Source organism: Cydia splendana, chromosome 24 (genome assembly GCF_910591565.1).
Source record: "Cydia splendana chromosome 24, ilCydSple1.2, whole genome shotgun sequence".
NCBI lineage: Eukaryota > Metazoa > Arthropoda > Insecta > Lepidoptera > Tortricidae > Cydia > Cydia splendana.
This window is the reverse complement of record NC_085983.1, coordinates 10,529,619-10,552,438: the sequence shown is the minus strand read 5'-3', so window position 1 is coordinate 10,552,438 and position 22,820 is coordinate 10,529,619. Positions and strand designations below refer to the sequence as shown.

General features: G+C 42.5%; 1 protein-coding gene across 1 annotated transcript; it reads right to left on the bottom strand.

Annotated features, from left to right (window-relative positions):
- Window positions 1-661: 661 nt before the first annotated feature.
- Window positions 662-22,120, bottom strand: LOC134802135 (serine/threonine-protein kinase ULK3-like). The gene is made up of 14 exons (XM_063774728.1): window positions 21,944-22,120; window positions 15,143-15,294; window positions 14,206-14,290; window positions 13,229-13,283; window positions 10,333-10,420; window positions 10,019-10,137; window positions 7,750-7,847; window positions 7,080-7,232; window positions 6,123-6,280; window positions 4,138-4,217; window positions 3,296-3,375; window positions 2,729-2,824; window positions 1,420-1,484; window positions 662-851 (listed from the first exon to the last, which is right to left on the bottom strand). The coding sequence occupies exons 1-14, from the start codon at window positions 22,028-22,030 to the stop codon at window positions 662-664; spliced, it is 1,506 nt and encodes a 501-aa protein (XP_063630798.1). The 5' UTR covers window positions 22,031-22,120.
- Between the last annotated feature and the right edge of the window lie 700 nt (window positions 22,121-22,820).

Below are 22,820 nucleotides of genomic sequence, written 5' to 3'. Positions count from 1 at the left end.
TTTAGAACCAAATGAAGGTATTAAGACGATTTCCACCTTGCTGGGAATGAATTCCTGAAAAAATCTAATTTGATTGGCCTAATACAACTGTATAAATGGTTACAATAAAACAGTGCTTAAACTATAAGGCACAGCCTTTTAAGCAACGAGACTTAAAAATACATACAATAATCATTCAAAATCAAACATTACAAATAATAACAGAAATTAAATTTAAGGCAAATCAACAAAGCTTTCTCATGAGCTTGGCTTGTCCAACGGCCCCTATTTCACCACCGTGACAGCTGAGACAATTGTCGACATCACTGTTACTGACGTCACAGGCCTCCATAGGCTACGGTAACCGCTTACCATCAGCCGGGCGGTGTGCTTGTTTGCCACCAATGTGTTAATTAAAAAAACCTCCACTATATCGCCAGTTAATAAGTGCTTATTTTGCAAAGCTAATAAATAAATATAAATAAAAATCGTTTATTTCGACCAACTTAGGATCATATTACATTTACATTTACTTATTATATTAAAATTAAGATTAAAATTAAATTAACTATTTTACATTAAAACTCAAATAAATTATAATAAATTAAATTCAATAATTTAAATTAAAATAAATTAAATCATTATATTCTAACTTATACTAAAACAACAAACAATAAGAGCCTTAGAGAGGCTTGGACACCAGTACGTGAATCATATGACAGTGATTCAGGTACTGGCAGTCAAACCTCTCTGCGAACGCCCTCAAGATGCCGCTGGAACTAGCCCGCACTCTGCGCACCAGGGATGTGCAGCGTTTCCTCATTGTGGTGTAAAAACAGTCCACTCTGGCCTCCGCGAACATCCCCGACGCACTACAAAAACGAGGTAGTCCCATCAGCACCCTGAAGGCGTTATTATATTGTATACGAAGAGCGTTGTACTGCTTTTGGGTATAGCACGCCAATGACAATTTTCACAAGAAACACGACAATTATCACGAAATTCCGACACAGAACTCATTTGCTGTCAAGAATTACCGAAAGTTCTTTTCAATCTTGTGACAATTGTCATCATTATCATCATAAACATCGCAACAGAAATACCTGCTTTTTGCCGATATAAAAAAGTTTTTTTAATAATACAATTATGGTGACCAACAGGAACACGGCCCGTCCGATGGTAAGCGGTAACCGTAGCCCATGGATGCCTGTGACGTCAGCAACAGCGAGATATGTCGAATTGTAGCACCTGTCACCGTGGTGAAATAGGGGCCAGGTCTCCATCGCCACACGGCGGGGTAACGCCAAATATCAAAATTAACGTAAGAAATACGGCTGACTAGGCTTTCTCTTATGAAAAGGTAATTCTCAAAGGTAAAGGAATTCCCTACTTTTCGCCCTTGTATCGTAATATAGTCACGTGTTAAGATGGATCTATCACGTGATACGGCATACGTCGCCCGCCGGGTCGTCTTTTCCTTTGTCTGAGGGCCCTGCGTCCTCCGACTGTGAACGAAATAAGTGTTTATATAAGATAGGGTCATTGCGCTAGTTTCCGTCCATGCTCTAGTTTTCGTCCACTTGACGGATTAGCAAATAATATATTTCATTTTTAATTTGCTACTTGCGAGATTATTTTTATGTACATAGATATATTGTTTAGACATTAAGGATTGCAATAAGTCCAAATTTGTGCAGCAATGTAGGTTTATATTCAAATTTCGTCAAGTGGACGAAAATCCACTAGAGCGGACGAAAACTAGCGCAATGACCCTACGTCCGTTCAACTGAAGCGGTCGGTACTGATTGAAGACGGACCTGGTCTTATTCGTCTTGTTCTTCCTGTGACTTGTCAGCTTATTCCCATTTGTCCCCACCGGGAACAGATGAGAATTTATTGTGTTTTCATATAAATTATTCCCATTCGTCTCCGCCTCACGTATGGCGGCAGTCACGTGGGGCGGGGACAAATGGATACACGACAACTTATCTTAATGAGTCTTAGAGCGGCCGATCCGATATCGGATACCGGATGAAAGTAAAATGTGAGACATGTGTTTTTCTATAATTATTTATTCATTTAATAAATAGTTAATTACTAAACGATAGAAAACGCAAAAAGGCGGTTTTATGCCATATGGCACTCTGCTGCAGCTTTTTTTCTGATAGGCGCCTTCCGACGTCCGATATCGGAAAGGCGCTTCCGATAAATTTTGCCATGTCGGAGTCCCCGTCAGCTGTAGGACCGATAACACACTCAGCGTCACGGAAATCGCACACCTTCGTATGGTGCGAGCGATTGCGAGCGATTCTAGCTCTTAGTGAAATAGTTTTGCCTTATTCAATTTGACATCATTTAAAAGCTAATTGAATAACCTTTAATGTGATGTCTCTTTTGTTTACGTGTTTTATTTATTGTTCAGATTGTCGGCCTTTGAAAGAATCGCTTGCGCCCGAAGGTGTGCGATTTCCGTGACGCTGAGTGTATTTGTTTGTGTGGGCATGTGTAGGCATTAATGTTTGTTGTAGTGTGCGTGACCGCTAAAGACTGCGTCCGGGCGCGCCCCCGCGGCACCGACGCGGATGTAGGATCCTGCATCCGATATCGGATCGGACAATGTGAACACGCTCTTATTCGTTTTCCGGTATTAATTAGTCAATTCCCGTTCGTCTCTTACATTTTCAAAACAATAACACCACTCTTTTCGCGTCGGGGGTTGAACATTAAAGGGGGTTGCAGTAGTACTCACGGGCTCCGTGTCCAGGCTGGGTGTCTGCCGGCCGAGGAGGCGCCACAGCCGTGCTCGGGCGCCTCCCTCTTTGCCGCGCCTACGGTCAGGAGGCTCCTGAAAAAAGTGGTACATTATACATAAATAAATTAAAACCAAAATATTAATTTGCAACGGACGGACGGACGGACGGACGGACGGACAGACAGACAGACAGACGGACGGACAGCGGAGTCTTAGTAATAGGGTCCCGTTTTTACGCTTTGGGTGCGGAACCCTAAAAATGGCGTAATAAAACAAAATACTGTTTATTAAAAAAACTTGTTTTGTTGCCATTTTCTTAAATATTTTAATATAAATTAAAGTCTATTTTCTTTCCAAAACATTACAAACTGCTTGAGATAACTAAAGTGTAGTTTTTTCAGTGAATCGTATTTTTCTGACATTTGGGGCATTATTTATGAAAAGGGACCTTATTGTCGATGGCGCTTACGCTGCACAACGTCGCGTTCAAAGTATCGTTAGTAATGACGTAAGCGCCATCGACAATAAGGTCCCTTTTCATAGATAACGTCACATTTAAGATACCTTATCGTCGTCTCGCTCGTTTTCTGCACACACTCGATCAATCGGCATCTGAGTTTCTTCCACATGACCTGTGGCGTTCACTGTAACACATTTGAAACTTGATTTGACAGTTTTTTAACAAAGTTCGTTTCTCCATCAAGCAAAAACGGCAGAACGGATTTCGATGAAATTTGGTTTTGGTGGTTGTCCCGTACAAACGAAAGCAAAATATCGATCTAACTAGGTCTTATCTCAGGGGAAACGCGCATTTATGAGCTTTTTATATGTTTTCCGAGCAAAGCTCGGTCTCCCGGATATTTATTATTAAAGTTCTACAGATTGAAATTTTAATCACCAGCCAAGTTCTGAGTAGCCTCTGACTTTATAACAACTGGTCTGGCCTAGTGGGTAGTGACCCTGCCTGCGAAGCCGATGGTCCTGGGTTCGAATGCCGGTAAGGACAATTATTTGTGTGATGAACACAGATATTTGTTCCCAAGTCATGGTTGTTTTCTATGTAAGTATGTTTATATCGTCTCCTAATACCCATAGTACAAGATATGCTTAGTTTGGGGCTAGGTCGATCTGTGTAAGATATCCCCAATATTTATTTATTTTATATGTCATACTGAACAACTTTTTATTATAGGACCAATGCCGCAATCGAATAAAAAAATTGTCCCATAGAAATTGGCATCACTTCAGCCGGAATGTATGAAACAGCCAAATTATTTTTCGCGTTCAATCAGACCTTTAAAGACTACGCAGAGTATGGGTTGTTGTTGTGTCAGAAATTATGAAAATTGAACCCTCTCACTTTGCAATAAAGTTCAAACTCATAGTAATTAGTAACTAGTCCCCACCTGTAGCGCCCGGGGCGCGGGGCGCGGCGGGGGCGCCCCCCCTCAGCGCGAGCTTGAGCTGCTCGGCGCGGTCCATGTAGCTGCGGACAAACATTACTATAACTATATTTAATTACACAAACGGGTCTACCGCGATATAATTTCAATGTTTTTTTTTTAGTCTTTCCGTGACCACAGTTGGTGCAACTCAGCTGAAACGTCGGAATTTAAGGTAAAAACAATGGAATTATATCGCGGTAGACCCGTTTGTGTAATTAAATATGTGTACAAAACGCGAGAGTTTAAAGTGTTATATTACTATAACTGGTGACTGAGGTCATGCAACACCAGCGTTGTAAGCGCGTTGTCGGAAATTAAGATGGTAATACGCTCTTTTCTTGAAGATTTGAAACTTGTATCTATTTTTGAATAATTTTACGGTTTAGACTCATTTGATTAAGTTACTCGCGCGTCATGTTTCGGAGAGCCTAGGTCTCCTTTCTCAAGCACTAACAGTGCGAGCAGCGTTCACGACGGCCGTGTATTGCGCGTTAAACTCGATTGTATCCATTTTTTTTATTGAGAAGTTCAACAGCGTTTACATTAAATAATATACAAAAACATGAGAACTTATAGCATAGCCAATAACAGAACTTCCTGAATTTATCTCTCTTCAGTCGTTCCCTCATTCCTGAGGATCGTGATCACTATGTTTCACATTCTTGATCAGCTGTCTCCATCGGTCCCGATCCATTGTTGCCCTCACTGCTTGATGGAATTTGCTCGAGGAAGTGGCTTCTCTGACTTGGTCAGTCCACCTGGTTGGCGAGCGACCGCGACCTCTCTTGCCTTCCACTCCACCAATCACGACCAGTTTCTCGAGACTCTCAGCTCCTCTTCGCATTACATGGCCAAAGTATGAATTTATACCAGTACGGTAATACACTGTGTATAATAATAAATAATAAATATTCTTTATTGTGCACCATACAGTTAAAAATACACAGAAAATTAAATGTACATTAAAAGCTAGGTAACAACAGGCGGTCTTATCGCTAAGAAGCGATCTCTTCCAGACAACCTTTCGGTAGCAGGAAACTAAGGACTTACAACATTGAACGGGTAGTGCCGATATACATTTAATAAAAAATAAATAAAATAAAAATAAGACGAAAACTATTATATACTTTAATATAATACATACATACAAATATAATAAATACATATATACATACATACATAATATTTTATATAGGCATAAATAAAGGCAAAATTAAGTTCATTCTACAGTTTATTTTCAATTGGCCAATTGGTATAAACCATACAGATATGTAGTGCATAATTTTTTTCCTTCGTATTTTCACGGAAATATACGTATGATGCTATTTCAGTCAGTCTCGGTACAAAAAGTACTGAGGTTGACTGAAGTAGCATGACAAATACGAACGTTTCCGAGAAAATACGATGGAAAACAATTATGCACTACATATCTGTAAACGAGTCTTATAGCTACGACCTCTCATTAGCTGCAATGATAAAATCATTTTTTTGTTAGCCTATGTGTGTGTACAGTCACCTGCAATAATATGTTACACAACGAAGGCCGCAAAAATATCTGACACGATCTTATTTGTAGAGCCATAAGAGCGAGTCACATATTATTGCGGCCTTCGAAGAGTAACATATTATTGCAGGTGACGGTACCACTGCTGGGCAAAGGCCTCCCCTCTCTCTTTCCAATCCTCCCTGTGCTGAGTAAGATCCCGCCAATCCCACTGGAATGAAAACATAGTCAAAGATAAAAGCCGCAACAGGCTTTGACAATCTCATTAATATTCCACTGATCCACTGTGTCCGTTAACTGGCCAGCAGGCGGTACCATGTATGATCCACAGCGCCCCGCCGAGCCACTGGGTACTTCACCTGGTATATTTGACCTTGAGAGTATGCCGTCGGTACCAAGTGATATGATTCACTATGTCCCACTGAGCCACTGTGTACCTTACCTGGTGAGTTTGGCCCTGAGCGCCTGCCGCCGCATCGCATCGCTCTCGCAGTGGACGACGGGCACTAAGTATCGTAAGCTTGAGCAATAGGCTGTAAACGCTTCCTCTAACCGCCCCGCTGCGTCTAAGGACACAGCCTGCTTTATCAACGCCACAGCCTGAAAAGGATACATAAGGTTAGGTGGGGTAAAAGAAACACTTATAGGGAAAATAAACAGTTAGATATACTTAAACATGAAATAAAACTATGGAAACGGATTATATAGCGTACATACATACATACATCACTGGCTCAGTGACCCAAAGAGGATCTTGGCCTCTGATACAAGAGAGCGCCACTCTGCCCTATTCTGCGCCACTTCACGCCAGTTGGGTATTCCGAGGGCGGACAGGTCTTTTTGGGCTTCGTCACTCCAGCGGTATCTGGGACGCCCCGACGGACGTTTTCCGCCCGGGTGCCCCACATACGCTCTTCTCACAGCACGATCCTCCCCCATCCTCTCCAGGTGACCGAGCCAGCGGAGTCGTGTGGCTTTGATCTCGCCAATTATATTGGGCATCGCAACAAGCTCCTCTAGCTCCCTATTTTTCCTTCGCCTATTTATTTTTCCTTATTTTTTCTTTTATTTTTATTATATAGCGTAGGTATAATTAATTTAATATACATCCCAACGTGTAACGAACGCTGAACGCTGAAAAGGGTTCGAAACGTCAGAATGTAACAATGGTTTGGAATAGTCATCGGAATGTTTATTTAAGTAATAATGTAACATTCAGACACAATAGTATTAGATATTGTTTGTTTCTTTGGCTTCGCCTGACATTTACACATGAACAAAAACTCAGCTGAAACGACGAAATTTAAGTTAAAAACAATGAATTTATATCGCGGTAGACCCGTTTGTGTAATTAAATATGTGTACAAAACGCGAGAGTTTAAAGTGTTATAAATCTCACCTTGTCATAGTTTTCTTTGCTCGGCATATGCTCTAGGTCCAAGTATGGGTGTTGAAAGAACTCCTCATATGTGATCCTCTCTTCAGGATCATGTTTCAGGAGTCTGGTCAGGAGGTCCTTACAGCCTGAAGAGATTCCAGCGCCGTGGGGTAACTAGACAAAAAAATAGTTTATAAATTATATGCACGGAGTATCATTTGATTATTACCACTTGCTTTTCGGTGAAGGAAAACATCGTGAGGAAACCGGACTCATCTAAGGTGTAGTTTACCCTCTGGGTTGGATCGTCAGATGGCAGTTGCTATCGTAGAAACTAGTGCCTACGCCAAGTCATGGGATTAGTTGCTAAACGGACCCCAGGCTCCGATGAGCCGTGGCAAAAATGCCGGGACAACGCGAGAAAGAATAATATAGGACATAGGACATTCTTACACAGATTGACTAAGTCCCACGGTAAGCTCAAGAAGGCTTGTGTTGGGGGTACTCAGACAACGATATATATAATATATAAATACTTAAATACATAGAAAACAACCATGACTCAGGAACAAATATCTATATCATCACAAATAAATGCCCTTACTGGGATTCGAACCCAGGACCGTCGGCTTCACAGGCAGGGTCACTACCCACTAGGCCGGACCGGTCGTCAAAGAAGAAGATGTCTGACCTGTATGGGCGCCCGACTCTGTATCTTATTGATAAGTTCTTGAAGCGTGGCGGAGGAGTATGGGGCAGTACCAAACAGGCATTCATACATTATCACACCTGGAACAAGAAAAATCATCATCCTAGCGTCTGTCTCGTCTCGGCAACCCAATCACAAGACCACAGTGTAAAAAGTAACAGTGGACCGGCGCCTTTCATGTTTGCGTAAATGCCGACACCGCACGAGAACACAGTAGTTGTCACAGACTTTTACACACCAACACAAACATACCAAACATTTCAAATAAGACACGCTGTTCCTGTAAGTAGTACCGAGCTACTAACAATGGCGATGTATTCAGCTCGGGTGCACGCGATCGCACGAAGTATAGTTTGCGTGTGCGTGCTTGCGTGCGTGCGTGTGTGTGCGTGTGTATGTGTGTGTACTCACCAACGCTCCACAGATCGACGCTAGCCGTGTAGTCGCCATGCAACATTTCCGGAGCCATATAGAGGGGGGAGCCACGAACCATCTTCTGACGACTCTCGTCTGATACACCCTGTGTGTGTGTGCGTGCGTACGCGTGTGTATGTGTGTGTACTCACCAACGCTCCACAGATCGACGCTAGCCGCGTAGTCGCCATGCAACATTTCCGGAGCCATATAGAGGGGGGAGCCACGAACCGTCTTCTGACGACTCTCGTCTGATACACCCTGTGTGTGTGTGCGTGCGTACGCGTGTGTATGTGTGTGTACTCACCAACGCTCCACAGATCGACGCTAGCCGTGTAGTCGCCATGCAACATTTCCGGAGCCATATAGAGGGGGGAGCCACGAACCGTCTTCTGACGACTCTCGTCTGATACACCCTGTGTGTGTGTGCGTGCGTACGCGTGTGTATGTGTGTGTACTCACCAACGCTCCACAGATCGACGCTAGCCGCGTAGTCGCCATGCAACATTTCCGGAGCCATATAGAGGGGGGAGCCACGAACCGTCTTCTGACGACTCTCGTCTGATACACCCTGTGTGTGTGTGCGTGTGTATGTGTGTGTACTCACCAACGCTCCACAGATCGACGCTGGCCGTGTAGTCGCCATGCAACATTTCTGGAGCCATATAGAGGGGGGAGCCACGAACCATCTTCTGACGACTCTCGTCTGATACACCCTGTGTGTGTGTGCGTGCGTGCGCGTGTGTATGTGTGTGTACTCACCAACGCTCCACAGATCGACGCTGGCCGTGTAGTCGCCATGCAACATTTCTGGAGCCATATAGAGGGGGGAGCCACGAACCGTCTTCTGACGACTCTCGTCTGATACACCCTGTGTGTGTGTGCGTGCGTACGCGTGTGTATGTGTGTGTACTCACCAACGCTCCACAGATCGACGCTAGCCGTGTAGTCGCCATGCAACATTTCCGGAGCCATATAGAGGGGGGAGCCACGAACCGTCTTCTGACGACTCTCGTCTGATACACCCTGTGTGTGTGTGCGTGCGTACGCGTGTGTATGTGTGTGTACTCACCAACGCTCCACAGATCGACGCTAGCCGCGTAGTCGCCATGCAACATTTCCGGAGCCATATAGAGGGGGGAGCCACGAACCGTCTTCTGACGACTCTCGTCTGATACACCCTGTGTGTGTGTGCGTGCGTGCGCGTGTGTATGTGTGTGTACTCACCAACGCTCCACAGATCGACGCTGGCCGTGTAGTCGCCATGCAACATTTCTGGAGCCATATAGAGGGGGGAGCCACGAACCATCTTCTGACGACTCTCGTCTGATACACCCTGTGTGTGTGTGCGTGCGTACGCGTGTGTATGTGTGTGTACTCACCAACGCTCCACAGATCGACGCTGGCCGTGTAGTCGCCATGCAACATTTCCGGAGCCATATAGAGGGGGGAGCCACGAACCGTCTTCTGACGACTCTCGTCTGATACACCCTGTGTGTGTGTGCGTGTGTATGTGTGTGTACTCACCAACGCTCCACAGATCGACGCTGGCCGTGTAGTCGCCATGCAACATTTCTGGAGCCATATAGAGGGGGGAGCCACGAACCATCTTCTGACGACTCTCGTCTGATACACCCTGTGTGTGTGTGCGTGCGTGCGCGTGTGTATGTGTGTGTACTCACCAACGCTCCACAGATCGACGCTGGCCGTGTAGTCGCCATGCAACATTTCTGGAGCCATATAGAGGGGGGAGCCACGAACCGTCTTCTGACGACTCTCGTCTGATACACCCTGTGTGTGTGTGCGTGCGTACGCGTGTGTATGTGTGTGTACTCACCAACGCTCCACAGATCGACGCTGGCCGTGTAGTCGCCATGCAACATTTCCGGAGCCATATAGAGGGGGGAGCCACGAACCATCTTCTGACGACTCTCGTCTGATAGGAACTGGGCGAAGCTGGAAATAAAATATAATAGTTTCATCTATCAAAATTGAATTATGAAAGTATCATCATCTTCCTCGCGTTGTCCCGGCATTTTGCCACTGCTTGGCAACTAATCCCATGACTTGGCGTAGGCACTAGTTTTTACGAAAGCGACTGCCATTTGCATGCATTGAAATATTGCAAACATATCCTAAAAATGTACTCACCCGAAATCTGCCACTTTGAGGATGTATTTGCCATCCGAGCCTTTGTGCAGCAAAAGATTATGCGGTTTCAAATCCATGTGGACCACACCTGAACAAAACACAAAACTTATTTTAATAGGGAATATTACGCGAAACTATACGTAGGGGGCGCCACTCCACAATCCATCACAATCTAGGGATCTACCGCGAAACAAGAAAATCGAAATTTCGTTATCTAACCTCTCTATCACTTGCATATTCGAGCGATAAAGAGGCAGATAACTAAATTCCGATTTTCGCGTTTCCCGGTAGGCCCTTGTTAACAAACCGCCTTGATGCATCAATGTCATATTTTATTGTCTGTGAAAACTTGTAAAAAAAAACAGTTTAAGGCACAGTAAGTATAAGTTACCTTAGGTATGGTTTACTAGAGCCGCTAGTGCTGCACTCTGACGGAAGAACAATGCAGTAATATTTTTTTGTTTTTTATTTAGAAACAAACAGTCTCGTATTGCTACATTGGATACAATTGCATTTAGTAATATTGTAGACTTACAGTTTCCTTAATTGGATTATATAAACCTAAACATTAAAGTATAAAATAAGAATTATGAAATATCTATATAAATCAAACATACTTAAACGGTGTATTAATGAACAGTGCCAGAAAACTTGAATGTTATGTAGATGTAAAAACAATTACAATGCCTGTTGAATATATTGTAAAGATAATCGTTTGAAATTAGATAGTGTTTCATGAAACACATGTAATACCCCCTATTGATCTTAGGCTAGAGGTCCCTAGAGGCAGGGCCGGATTAAGCATGTCGGGGCCCCTAGGCAGTGCAAGGCTCGGGGCCCCCTTACAGTCAATTCTGCATACAGCATGTTCAGTTACAGGGAAAAAAGTTTGCGTTTTTAATTTCAATCTTCAGCCGAGACGATCCGAGTCTAGTCAGAACGATGTCTTTTTCGCACTTATTGCTTGGACAAAGCTTTTTTCTAACACCGACCATAAGACAAAACGCCGAGCCACATTATTAGGAGCTACATGGTAATAAAGAATTTCCATATGTTAAAATTATTAGTGTTAGACCAAGATAAGTCTGCAACGATTTTGATAGCACACGCAGTGCAAGTGTTATTCTAAACGTCAAACTTCTATGAAATTCATCATTTTCCCCGCGTTATCCCGGCATTTTTGCCACGGCTCATGGGAGCCTTGGGTCCGCTTGGCAACTAATCCCGAGTGCGTAGGCACTAGTTTTTACGAAAGCGACTGCCATCTGACCTTCCAACCCAGAGGGTGAACTAGGCCTTATTGGGATTAGTCCGGTTTCCTCACGATGTTTTCCTTCACCGAAAAGCGACTAGTAAATATCAGATGATATTTCGTACATAAGTTCCGAAAAACTCATTGGTACGAGCCGGGGTTCGAACCCGCAACCTCCGGATTGAAAGTCGCACGCTCTTACCGCTAGGCCACCAGCGCTTCAAACTTCTATGAAATTATAACGTATAAATAACACTTGCACTGCGTATCTTATCTAAATCATTGCAGACTTTTCTTGGTCTAACTGTATTAATTCACCAGTCAAGCTAACATGTAGATAGAGGGCCAACCAAAAAACGCGAGCGCAGCGAGCGCAAATTTTTTTAACATTATCGCAAATTCTGAAAGCCTGTTAAAAGGCCAGGCCGGGTACCGATCTTCACCTGGGCCTAAAAGTCCGAAGTGCCCCAGTGAGGCGAGCTTTCATGCGAACTCAAAGCCGTTCAGGCTTCGGGATAAGTAGTTGAGCACAGACACGAACCAAATTCCATTGTATTAAAAAGCGAGACCGCTGGCCGAGCTAGCCGCAGCGAGGCCAAAGGCTAAGCTGAAGTAGAGGAGATGAGAAACACATACCAATGGTAAAATGAGTTAAAAAGTGAGGCTGAAGTAAAGGTAGAGCTCAGCAATCTCCGCATTGCTCGACAAGCCCGAAGCGTTTTTTAGCGATGTGAGCTTTCATGTGAGGCAAAAGGCCAAGCTACTGAAATCAATGTTGATATTTCTTAAAAAGCGACGCCGAAGGCCGAGATGTAAGGAAGGAGCGCTCTAACATGAACCAATCGTCGAAATAGGTCACTTTTGTGACGCGCATTTTTACATACATACATTTTGTATGGACCGTCACTAAACTAACACCCAAAATTCGTATGAAAAACTGGGGACACTTTTTTTCTTTGTTTTAATCAATAGTCCTCGTGATTCTGAGTCGATATAACCCAGAAGTTGTTCGAAAAAAAGTAAATGTTAATTTTTTTCAGAAAACCTTTACAACAGGGCCCCGTTTCTCAAAAGCTTGTAACTTGTAATACAAGCGGATGTCACTTTTTGACAGCTTTTGTTAGAAAGGGACTTCCATTTGTATTAGGTACAAGTTACGCTTTTAAGTTAAGCTTTTGAGAAACGGGCCCTAGGTACGCATATATATGTATGTTAGTCTGTAAGGTATTTGTAATATGGGCCTTGTTGCCTGATTTAAATTTTAAATAAAATAAATAAATATATATGCCCCGCAAACTGTAACGTATTGCTTCCATTTTATTACAGTTTCATTAAATTAAAGAATGGATCGAAAAAAAAACAATAACAAAGCATACTCATTATTAACAAGAACAAAAAATTTACGCGTGAATTTTGACCCTATGAAACATTTTTTTTTGTGATGGTGCGCTCTGAGCCGCCGGGGCCCCCTAGCCGAGGCGGGGCCCCTAGGCAGTTGCCTACTTTGACTTAGGGTTAATCCGGCCCTGCCTAGAGGTCAAACTCAAACTGTATATTATTTTTTTATTTATGTAGCTGTGCGTGTAATCCTTTCACCTCAACTCTCTCTTATTTATATTATGTATATTTTGTATGAATTTCTACCTTTTTCTCTTAAAAATTTAAGCGCAGAAGCCAGCTGCTGCAAGAAGTACAGGACCTGAGCAAACAAACAAGAAAAGTAATATTTAACAACATATAAAATAGTTATTTACGGTACATGTGCGAAAAATTGGAAATTCGCAACGAGTGGGGAATTTTAAAACACGACCGAAGGTAGTTTTTAAATCAACACGAGTTGCGAATTACCTTTTCGCATATGTATTATGCAACGTTTTACAGTAGGTACATATGGCCCTTTAAATTTTTGACATAGGCACGTATTGTCCTTAATCCCGCCCTAGGGTGGTACAGTAGCACCATATGTACTGTAAAATAAATTATATACACATAAGTCCTATAGGTAGGACCGTGAGCCTTAAGCCCCGTCTCCATATCGCGCGGCAAGCTATCGAACATTGGCTCGCGCGGCAGCCGCGCGCAATGGATACCGGGCTGCCGCGCGCGCCAACTCGATCATTGGCGCGCGAGCCACATTCATTGTCGGTATTTCGACGCGCGGCAAAGGAATGTTCGCGCGCAGTTGGGACGGGTGTGTATGTATTTCAGTTGGCTCGCGCGGCCGCATACATGGATAATGAAAAGTGTCGTACTTTAATTAAATTATACGGCACTAAACAGTTTCTATGGAATAGTAAATGTAGTGATTATCGCAACAGGTCATTTTTCTATTTGGCTATACTTCGTTCCGAATAATTAATTTTTGTGATATAATGTGGTCGATCGTCGGATCGCCTGCCGCGCGCGGCGGCCGCGCTATAGTTCAAGATGGTGCCAAAATTGGCTCGCGAGCCAAAATACAGGTTTGCCGCGGTCGAACAATGCTCGCGCGGCCGCCGCGCGATATGCAGACGGGGCTTTAGAAGGAAAGGGTTGCGATTCCCATGACAATATTTGGAGCTCGTTTGAAACGTTGAACTCGAACTCGATTCCTGCCGACTCGCCTATTAATACAAACGCACCTGTTTCTCCGGAACACGGCCATATCTACGAATATATTTGGACAGGTCGCCGCCGCAGCAGTACTCCGTGATTATGTAGATATTCCTGCAAACAGGGTAAATAAAGTACGAGAGGTACCATCATCATCATACCGTCCTGGCCGGTTTCGACCACGGCGAATGTATATTTTGAGAGCGTCGTTCGTGAGCTCTCAGACACAGAGTCACAAAGTCAGAGTGAGTACGAGAGGTATAAAAGCGAGAAGAAAAAATATATTTTTTAACTTCATCCCGAAGACAAACATTAGCACCTCATGCAGAGTCATGCTTTTTAAGTCTTGAATCATTATCATCATCTTCCTCGCGTTATCCCGGCATTTTGCCACGGCTCATGGGAGCCTGGGGTCTGCTTGGCAACTAATCCCGAGAATAGGCGTAGGCACTAGTTTTTACGAAAGCGACTGCCATCTGACCTTCCAACCCAGAGGGTAAACTAGGCCTTATTGGGATTAGTCCGGTTTCCTCACAATGTTTTCCTTCACCGAAAAGCAACTAGTAAATATCAAATTATATTTTGTACATAAGTTCCGAAAAACTCATTGGTACAAGCTGGGGTTCGAAGCCTCCGGATTGAAAGTCGCACACTCTTACCGCTAGGCCACCAGCGCTTCAGTCTTGAATCATGATATTCATGATAATATTTCGAAAGATTATCATGATGATATTATAATACTATAATATTATAGTGACAACCAGTCTGCCTATGAAGCCGACGGTCCTGGTTTCGAATTCCCAGTATGGGCATTTATTTGTCAAAGATATAGAAAACATCCAGAACTATTAGGAACAAATATTTGTGATAAACACACAAACAAATGCCCTAACCGGGATTTGAAGCCAGAACCTCCTGCTTCATAAGCAGGGTCACTATTAACTAGTCTAGGAGACCGTTAGATACCTGTCGTCCCATGAGAACTCGCGCATGGCAACAATGTGTGGATGCGATAGAGTCTTCAACAGCCTGATCTCGGTGATAAGGTTGTCTGCCGCAGCACCGCGCACGCGTGACTTCTCCACACATTTTATTGCGACAACTGCGCGTCCGCCCACCTGACAAATATAATAAATGCGAAATAAGTAACTATGTCTGTTACCTCTTCACGCTATAGTTTTTTTAGCATTACAAAAAGACTGCGAACTTGACGTGTGTTAATGGAAAAACTCTTTTTAAATGTCAGTAACTATTACGTATGAAAGCAAAAGAATGTAAATAATCATATGATTCATAATGGGGTTGGTCGGTGGAAGTTTTTAGCAGATGGCGCCATCATAGCTTGCCCCGTCAATCCCTAGAATTGTGTCAAATTTTTGTTTTTTTAATACCCTGGATGCCAGCTTTTTAAGCCAAATCTCATAGAAAAAGGGGCAAGCTATGATGGCGCCATCTAGGCAAACCTTTGACAGTTGCCAACCCCATTGTTACATATTCGTCGTGACTGTTTTTCAATAAAAAGACACGTCAAGATTGTTTACCTTTTTTTAATGCTACAAAAAACGAACTGTAGGTACCACTCAAACAATTTAGATCAGCGGTCCGCAACAAGCGGCCCCCAAGCGGCCCGCAAGCCTCCCTGGTTATTTTTTTTTTTTTTAATTATTATTATGGCTTTTACTCCTCGCTAAATTTAGCAAGGTGGATTCTGCCAATGTCAAGGTGTAGACTTTTGACTTATGAGACGAGAATGTTCGGTTTAATTTTGATTTTTGTGGAAGGATAGACTGGGAACCTAAAACAAACAAATTATTATGGACATCACAGACAAATACATGACATGACACAATTAACATAGTACCAACATTAGTGAAAAAGAGCGGAAAGCGGATGACAGATTGTTAAGGCAAGCAACATAGCGGATGAAATGGAGGAAAAAACGTAGAGATTAAATTATATAGATAGATAGAAAATAATAGTAAGACGAGCAGTAAGAATTAAAGTTTTATATTATGTTCCTGTACATACTTAATAAGGATAGAAGTTAGGGGCGGGTCCATTAGAGTGAGAAGTGAGTAAAAATTAATGGGTCGCGGAATATTTGAAGGTAACACATCATACAAAGAGTAATTGAATCTCGGACAAGAGAAGAAAATGTGATCTACGGTGCCTTCGTCTAACCCACATTCGCACAGTGACGTATCCCGGACCCGTATCTTGGCAAGGAATACAGGCGTACAAACTGGCCCTAAGCGTAAACGGCAAATTGTAGACGTGACCCATTTAGGGTATGCTCGGAATCTGAAAAACCATGGTTTACGTGGAATATTGGGTTGAATGTGGCCATAATGTTTTCCTACCTCCAATCTGGAAGAATTCCAGAGATTTTGCCACGTGTTAAACATATCAGTCTGTGCATGGTTTAAAAGGTCAGAACTGTATATCCTGTCGTGGCCTGGTGATCCCATCTCAATAGCTCTCTTTGCCCATAAGTCTGCAGACTCATTTCCAGGAATGCCACAATGGCCCGGGATCCACCCAAGTACTATTTTTAACCCCTTTGATTCACATTTTCTTAGTAAGGTTTTGATCTGAAGTATTAAGGGGAATTTTGCTTTCATTTTAAACTGATTGCCCATTATAGCTTGCAGACAACTCCTGCTATCTGTAAATATGAACATTTTTGTTATATTGTGAGAATCCGCGTATGCTACAGCTTCCAAGATGGCAACAGCCTCGCCTGTAAAAATGGATGATTGAGGAGGGCACTTAAACATCAAGACAATGCTATATTTTGGAACCACCACTGCTGCTCCAACACAATTTGCGGAATTATTTTTTGATGCGTCAGTAAACACCGGTAAGTAGTCTTCCCACTTTTCTAAAAGTTTTTTAAATTTGCTGTTAGCTCCCGGGTCATTTTTAAAAATTCCAAGGTCTAAAATAACACTAGGGGTGTAAATTAAAGTTTCAAATTTTGTTTCAAATAAGGGGTTTGTTCCTGATTTATATAATATGGGGTTTATACGATTTAATTTAGAATAAGTAATAATAATTTTTGGAAACTCTTTATGCATCCAATATGGGTTTTCAGTGACCAATGAAGCAAGAGCCCGCAAGCGTGTAATCAGCAAGTGATTGGAGTTGGAGATAGCTCTTATGAGGAACCTGTCAGCAAGATATTGTCTACGCAGCGCCAGAGGAGGCTCCACACATTCTACTTGCATGGCATTTTTTGGGGAAGATCTCATGGCACCAAGTATGATTCTTAAGCATTTAGCCTGTATTAAATCCAACTTTTTTAAGGATTCCTTATTACATGGTTCTAATATAAAGGATCCATAGTCCATGTGGCTGCGGATAATAGCATTATAAAGTAGCTTTTGACAATATGGATGAGAACCCCACCAAACTCCTGATAGAGCCCGCAAAATGTTGATTCCTTTTTCACACTTGTCCTGTATGTATTTCAGATGAGGTATTCCACTCATTTTCCGATCCAAGATGATACCCAGGAATTTGGTTGATTCGTTATTAGGAATGCTTTCTTCACCATAATGAACATCTGCAGTTGGCATGTTCCTTTTGCGACTGAAGATCACAGCACAGCTCTTGGAAGGTGACAAAGACAGACCATGCTCTTCAAGCCAATCCTTCAGGTAACTCAGGCCCATGTTCAACCTTGCAGATGCTGTATCAATAGATTTTGCGGAAGTGTAGAGGATTAGATCATCTGCATACTGTAGAATGTTACAGAAGGGTAACACGGCTTGCTCTAAATCATATGTATATATGCTGTAAAGTATTGGGCTAAGAACGGATCCTTGAGGAAGGCCCTGCCACAGTGTACGAGGAGAAAGATAAGAACTGCCATCACGGATTTTGATGGTTCTTCCTATGAATAGATTGGAGACAATTTGTACAATCTTCACTGCAATGCTCAGATGTAGCATTTTTGCTCTGAGCACCGGAAGAAGGACATTGTCATAAGCTGCCGAAATATCAAGAAAACATCCTAGTAGGTCCTCATTGTTAGAAAGCGAAAGTCTGATATCCGTGGTTAGTATGTTTAAGCTGTCCATTGTGCTCCTACCTTTTCGAAAACCGAATTGGGTGTTTGCTAATAGTCCTCTGCTCTCGACATACCACTCTAGCCTATTCTTTACTAGGTGCTCAAGTATCTTGCCCATCGTAGTGGAGAGCGCAATCGGTCGGTACGAGCTGGCCTCTTGTGGATTTTTAGTCGGTTTCAGAATTGGGATGACAATTTGAGTTTTCCAATCTTCTGGGATCTCTCCTGAGTCAAACACGTGATTCAGAATGCCAAGGAAGTATTCCTGTGAGAATGAGCTCAGTTCTGTTATAAAACAGTAAGGAATACCATCTTCTCCTGGTGAAGTGTTGCGTAGTCCATCCAAAGCTATTTTGAGCTCCGAAACCGAAAACGGTTCGTCAAAGGTGGTCGACGGAGGAGGGAGTGGTGGCGACACTACGCAGGATAATTCTGGGGCAGTTGGGGGTGCCAGTTTATCAGCAAAGTCCAAGAGCCAAGCCGACCTGTCAGGAGAGCATATGATATCCGGTTTAAAGGACCCTCTGAACCGCCTTATATTCTTCCATACAACTGATGGGGGAGTTCTAGGGGACAAGCTCTCACAGAACCCTTTCCAACCCTTTTTCTTTGTTTTGGACAATAAGCGTTTAGTGCGGGCCGAGGTTTTCCTGAAATTGATGAAGTCCTGTATGTCACCTGATTCATTGAATCTTTGTTCAGCTTCATCCCTCTCTTTCACGGCAGCTGTGCAGTCAGCATTCCACCATGGAGGTGAAAGAATTTTATCCTTTTTGTTATTTTTCCGGGGGATAAACTTATCAGCTGCTTCTAAAAGTAAATTTTTGAGTTTTGAGTAATTTTCCCTATTGTCATTTAAGTTAGAGTCCCATTCTTTAATTTTTGTTTCGACATAAAGTGAAAATTTCGACCAGTCAGCTGATTGTAATCTGTATTTCAGAAGAGGTTCAGGAGCCGGGGATGGAAGAACAGATGAGGGCTTGGAAATAACAATGGGAAAGTGATCGCTGCCATAGGACTGACGAAGCACAGTCCAAGATAACAATGAGGCCAAATTAGGGGAGCAAGCTGACAAGTCGGGAACGGATTGTGGGTTCTGGCCTGGATAGACTCGATGTGTGGGCGATCCGTCGTTTATAACGCAAACATTGATTTCATCGAAGATTTCTAACAAGAGTGACGAAAACCCGTCCGAATGGTATGATCCCCAAGAAATGTTATGTGAATTAAAATCGCCTAAAACTATATGAGGAGGAGGGACAGAGGTTAGGATAGAAGATAATTCAGGAATAAGGTCAAGGTCAGGGTGAGGAATATATATTGAAATGAAATTAATGCCCATAACCTTAGCGGCTACGGCATTAATTTCATTTCCATGAGGAGGGAGGGGAATTTGAGAGAAGGGGTAGGATTGCTTGATCAACAGAGCGCATCCTGCACGTCCATCGACGCGGTCATCCCGGAGGCATGAGAAGCCCGGGAGTCTAAACCGAGACCCGGGCCTCAGCCACGTCTCCGAGATGGCCGCGACAGACACAGAATGTTCATTGATCAGCTGGATGAGATCTGTTTTTTTAGGAAAAATACTCCGGCTATTCCATTGAAGAAATGTGGCCTGGCGGTCCGTGGTGGTGAGGGAAGGAGAGTTTTTCTACTAGGGTCAACATTATAGGTGCAACGTCGTTCGGTAATATATCACTCCATTTGGCGATGATATTAGTCAACAGTTTAAGGAGGAGCTCCATGAGGTCCTCATTTGGAGTTTCTCTGGTGTATGAGTTATTGAGGGCTTGTCCGTTGGGAATTTGGGATGGAGGGGGTCGAACTATATTGTTATGGGCTTGTTGGTCATAACCTGGGGACAAGGAAGGTCTTGACCGAGGTGACAAAAATACTGTCTTGCGGTGAGAGGTTCTGGGAGGGGTAGAAGGTAAATCTGTTAAGTCAAAGGTTGATTGTGATGGGGGGGAAGGTTCTCTTGTGGGGCCAAACATTATATTTGCAACGTCCGCATAGGGTCTACGACTAACAACTGGGACTTGTGTGGATGCTTCAGCATATGAAATGTTTCTTTCAGACATTATCAGTTTGATGGACTTTTGTCGGTGATGTTCTGGGCAGTTTCTGTCAGTGGCATAGTGTCGGGCAGTGCAAAAAATACAGGATATGTGTTCGGGAGCTACATTACACCCATCACCCGGGTGCTTTTGGGCACATTTGTAGCAGCGGGCATCTGAGCGACATTGAGTCTGAATGTGTCCAAATCTAAGGCATTTTCGGCATTGAATTGTTGGCAGTAGGTATACTTCCACCACTAGAGAAGTATAATAAGCAAATATTCTAGATGGCAAAGTTTGACCTTCAAAAGTAACTACTACAGTCTGGGTTGGAATCCAGGATGGAGATCCATCTTCCTTAGTCACTTTCCTTTGTAGGCGACGCGCTTTCAGAATCCTACCTTTACCTTCTATTAAATTTGTACCCTTAACGAAATCAGTCATGGACCAATCCGTTGGAACTCCTCGAACTAGACCCATACGAGATATGTTGTATGTTGGTATGTTTGCTGATAGTTTGTATTTATCTAACATAGGGTTTTTTAAGATAGAGTTGGCATCAACGGCTTTATTGAATGTTACTGAAACTCTATTGCGGCCTACAGATTTTATCCCGTCCTTCTTAATATTTGTGACATTTGCCTGTGTTAAGAGCATACCTACATAGATGGCTTTCAGTGTTGACCTGGAGTCAGCAGAAGATTCCTTTGAGATGTGAACCACAAATGGGCCATCGTCGTCTGCATTGTATCCTCTGCCTTCTGTGTCAAGATCAGGGTGTTTGTACAAAAGTGGGTTAGCATTCTCATCGCGTTGTTTATCTACGTGGGGGTTGGTGACATCCTCATTTACTATTGCTATTACCTGTTCCGAGATCTCTTTGTTGACGTTGGTTGTAATTTTTTTAAGAGCCGGTTCTTGTGGGCTACTGACCGGTGATAAGTCTAATGTTTGCAAGTTTCTTTTTCTAGAATTATTTTCAATGTCCATACCAACCATAACATTAGAGTTACCATCGGTCTCGTCAGGTGGCTTTTCCTTCTCATTCCCCACCATTGGCCCTAAGGCCAAAAAGGCCTTACCCTAGCTTTGTATCAGAACAAATGTATTAATAAACTAATTTATGTAAATAAACCTCAACCAAGTTAATAAATAAGGATGAAATTTACAAAGGATATTATTTATAAAGGAAAATAACCTAAAAATGAACAGCCCCTGGTTATTTTGTATGTAATATTGACAAACATCAAAGTCACAAATATTACCAAAGTGCGACCCGCGTCAACTTCGTTAACTACTATGTGGCCCTTGACTGCTAAAAGGTTGCCGACCGCTGATTTAGATGAATGACAAAAGTAGTAAATAATATTTATTAATTATTTTCTTTTATAACAAAAAATATTTCATACTGTTAAAAGTTAGAATTTTACACATTTAAGTCACATGATAGGTGTAGGTTTTATTGCCATTTTTCTTACGCAAGCCTCACTATTTCGATATAGTTAAGTCTTAATACAGTAGCAAAATTAGATAACCTTCTACAACTAACAGATCATATAAAGATAATAGCTAGTTTTATACAAATATTATAATATTTACTTATAAACTAAAGCAGGTATTAAGACACAGGTACTACACCTTCGTATATGCTTTGTAAACCGTCGAATAGCTTCCGGAGCCAAGTTTTTCAGTCACCACATATCCCTCGACTTTTGGGAAAGCCATTTTAATGAAATATCACTGTTTTAGATACACATTATACAAGTTAAAACCTCAAAATCGAAATTTATTTTGTTTCAAAATGTTGATACAAAGAACGTCACTGTCACTTTTGACGTTTCACCAATGTTGCTAGTGCAGATAAATAGCGAAGTAAAGGGCTCCCTAGACTTAGAATAGGGAATATTACGCAAAACTCTGCGTAGAGGGCGTCACTAGGTCAATCACATGGCCTACCGTGAAACACGACAATCGAAATATCGGTTTCTGCCTCTCTATCACTCTTGCCTATTCGATCGATAGAGAGGCATATAAAGAAATTTCGATTTACGCGTTTCGCGGTAGGCCACCTGTAAACAAACCGCCTTGATGCATCAATGTCACAGTGAAAACTTGTCAAAAAACTGTTTAAGGGGTAGTATGTTCAAGTTACTCTATGGTTTACTAAACAAATTAGTGCTGTACTCTAGCGGCAAAACATTGCAGTAATACTCCCTAATCATAGTCAATCGATTTGCACCTACGTCTTACCAAAGAGAATTTGAAATAGAGGAATATTATCAAAGTAAATTATGTAGTCACATTTACTGTCATCTTTCGACACAAATGATTAACACTTTTAGAACGCCATTTGACTTTGATCCTTATTTTTTCACTGATATAGTAGTATCTTCTTAGTAGTCTGTGCTCTTTGGATATGTTTTTGTTAAATGTCAAAAAGTATCGCCATCTAAAGTCTGTGCGGAAAGAGAAGAGTCGTGGAATGTATGGGGTCCAATACATTCCACGACTCTTC

Excerpts from the sequence above, each read along its gene's own strand:
- LOC134802135 (XM_063774728.1), bottom strand. The coding sequence starts at position 22,030 with ATGGCTTTCCCAAAAGTCGAGGGATATGTGGTGACTGAAAAACTTGGC. Across the intron at positions 15,295-21,943 it reads TTTACAAAGCATATACGAAG|GTGGGCGGACGCGCAGTTGT; the intron begins GTGTAGTACCTG and ends TATATTTGTCAG. Across the intron at positions 2,825-3,295 it reads ACGAGCGAGACGACGATAAG|GAGCCTCCTGACCGTAGGCG; the intron begins GTATCTTAAATG and ends CACTTTTTTCAG.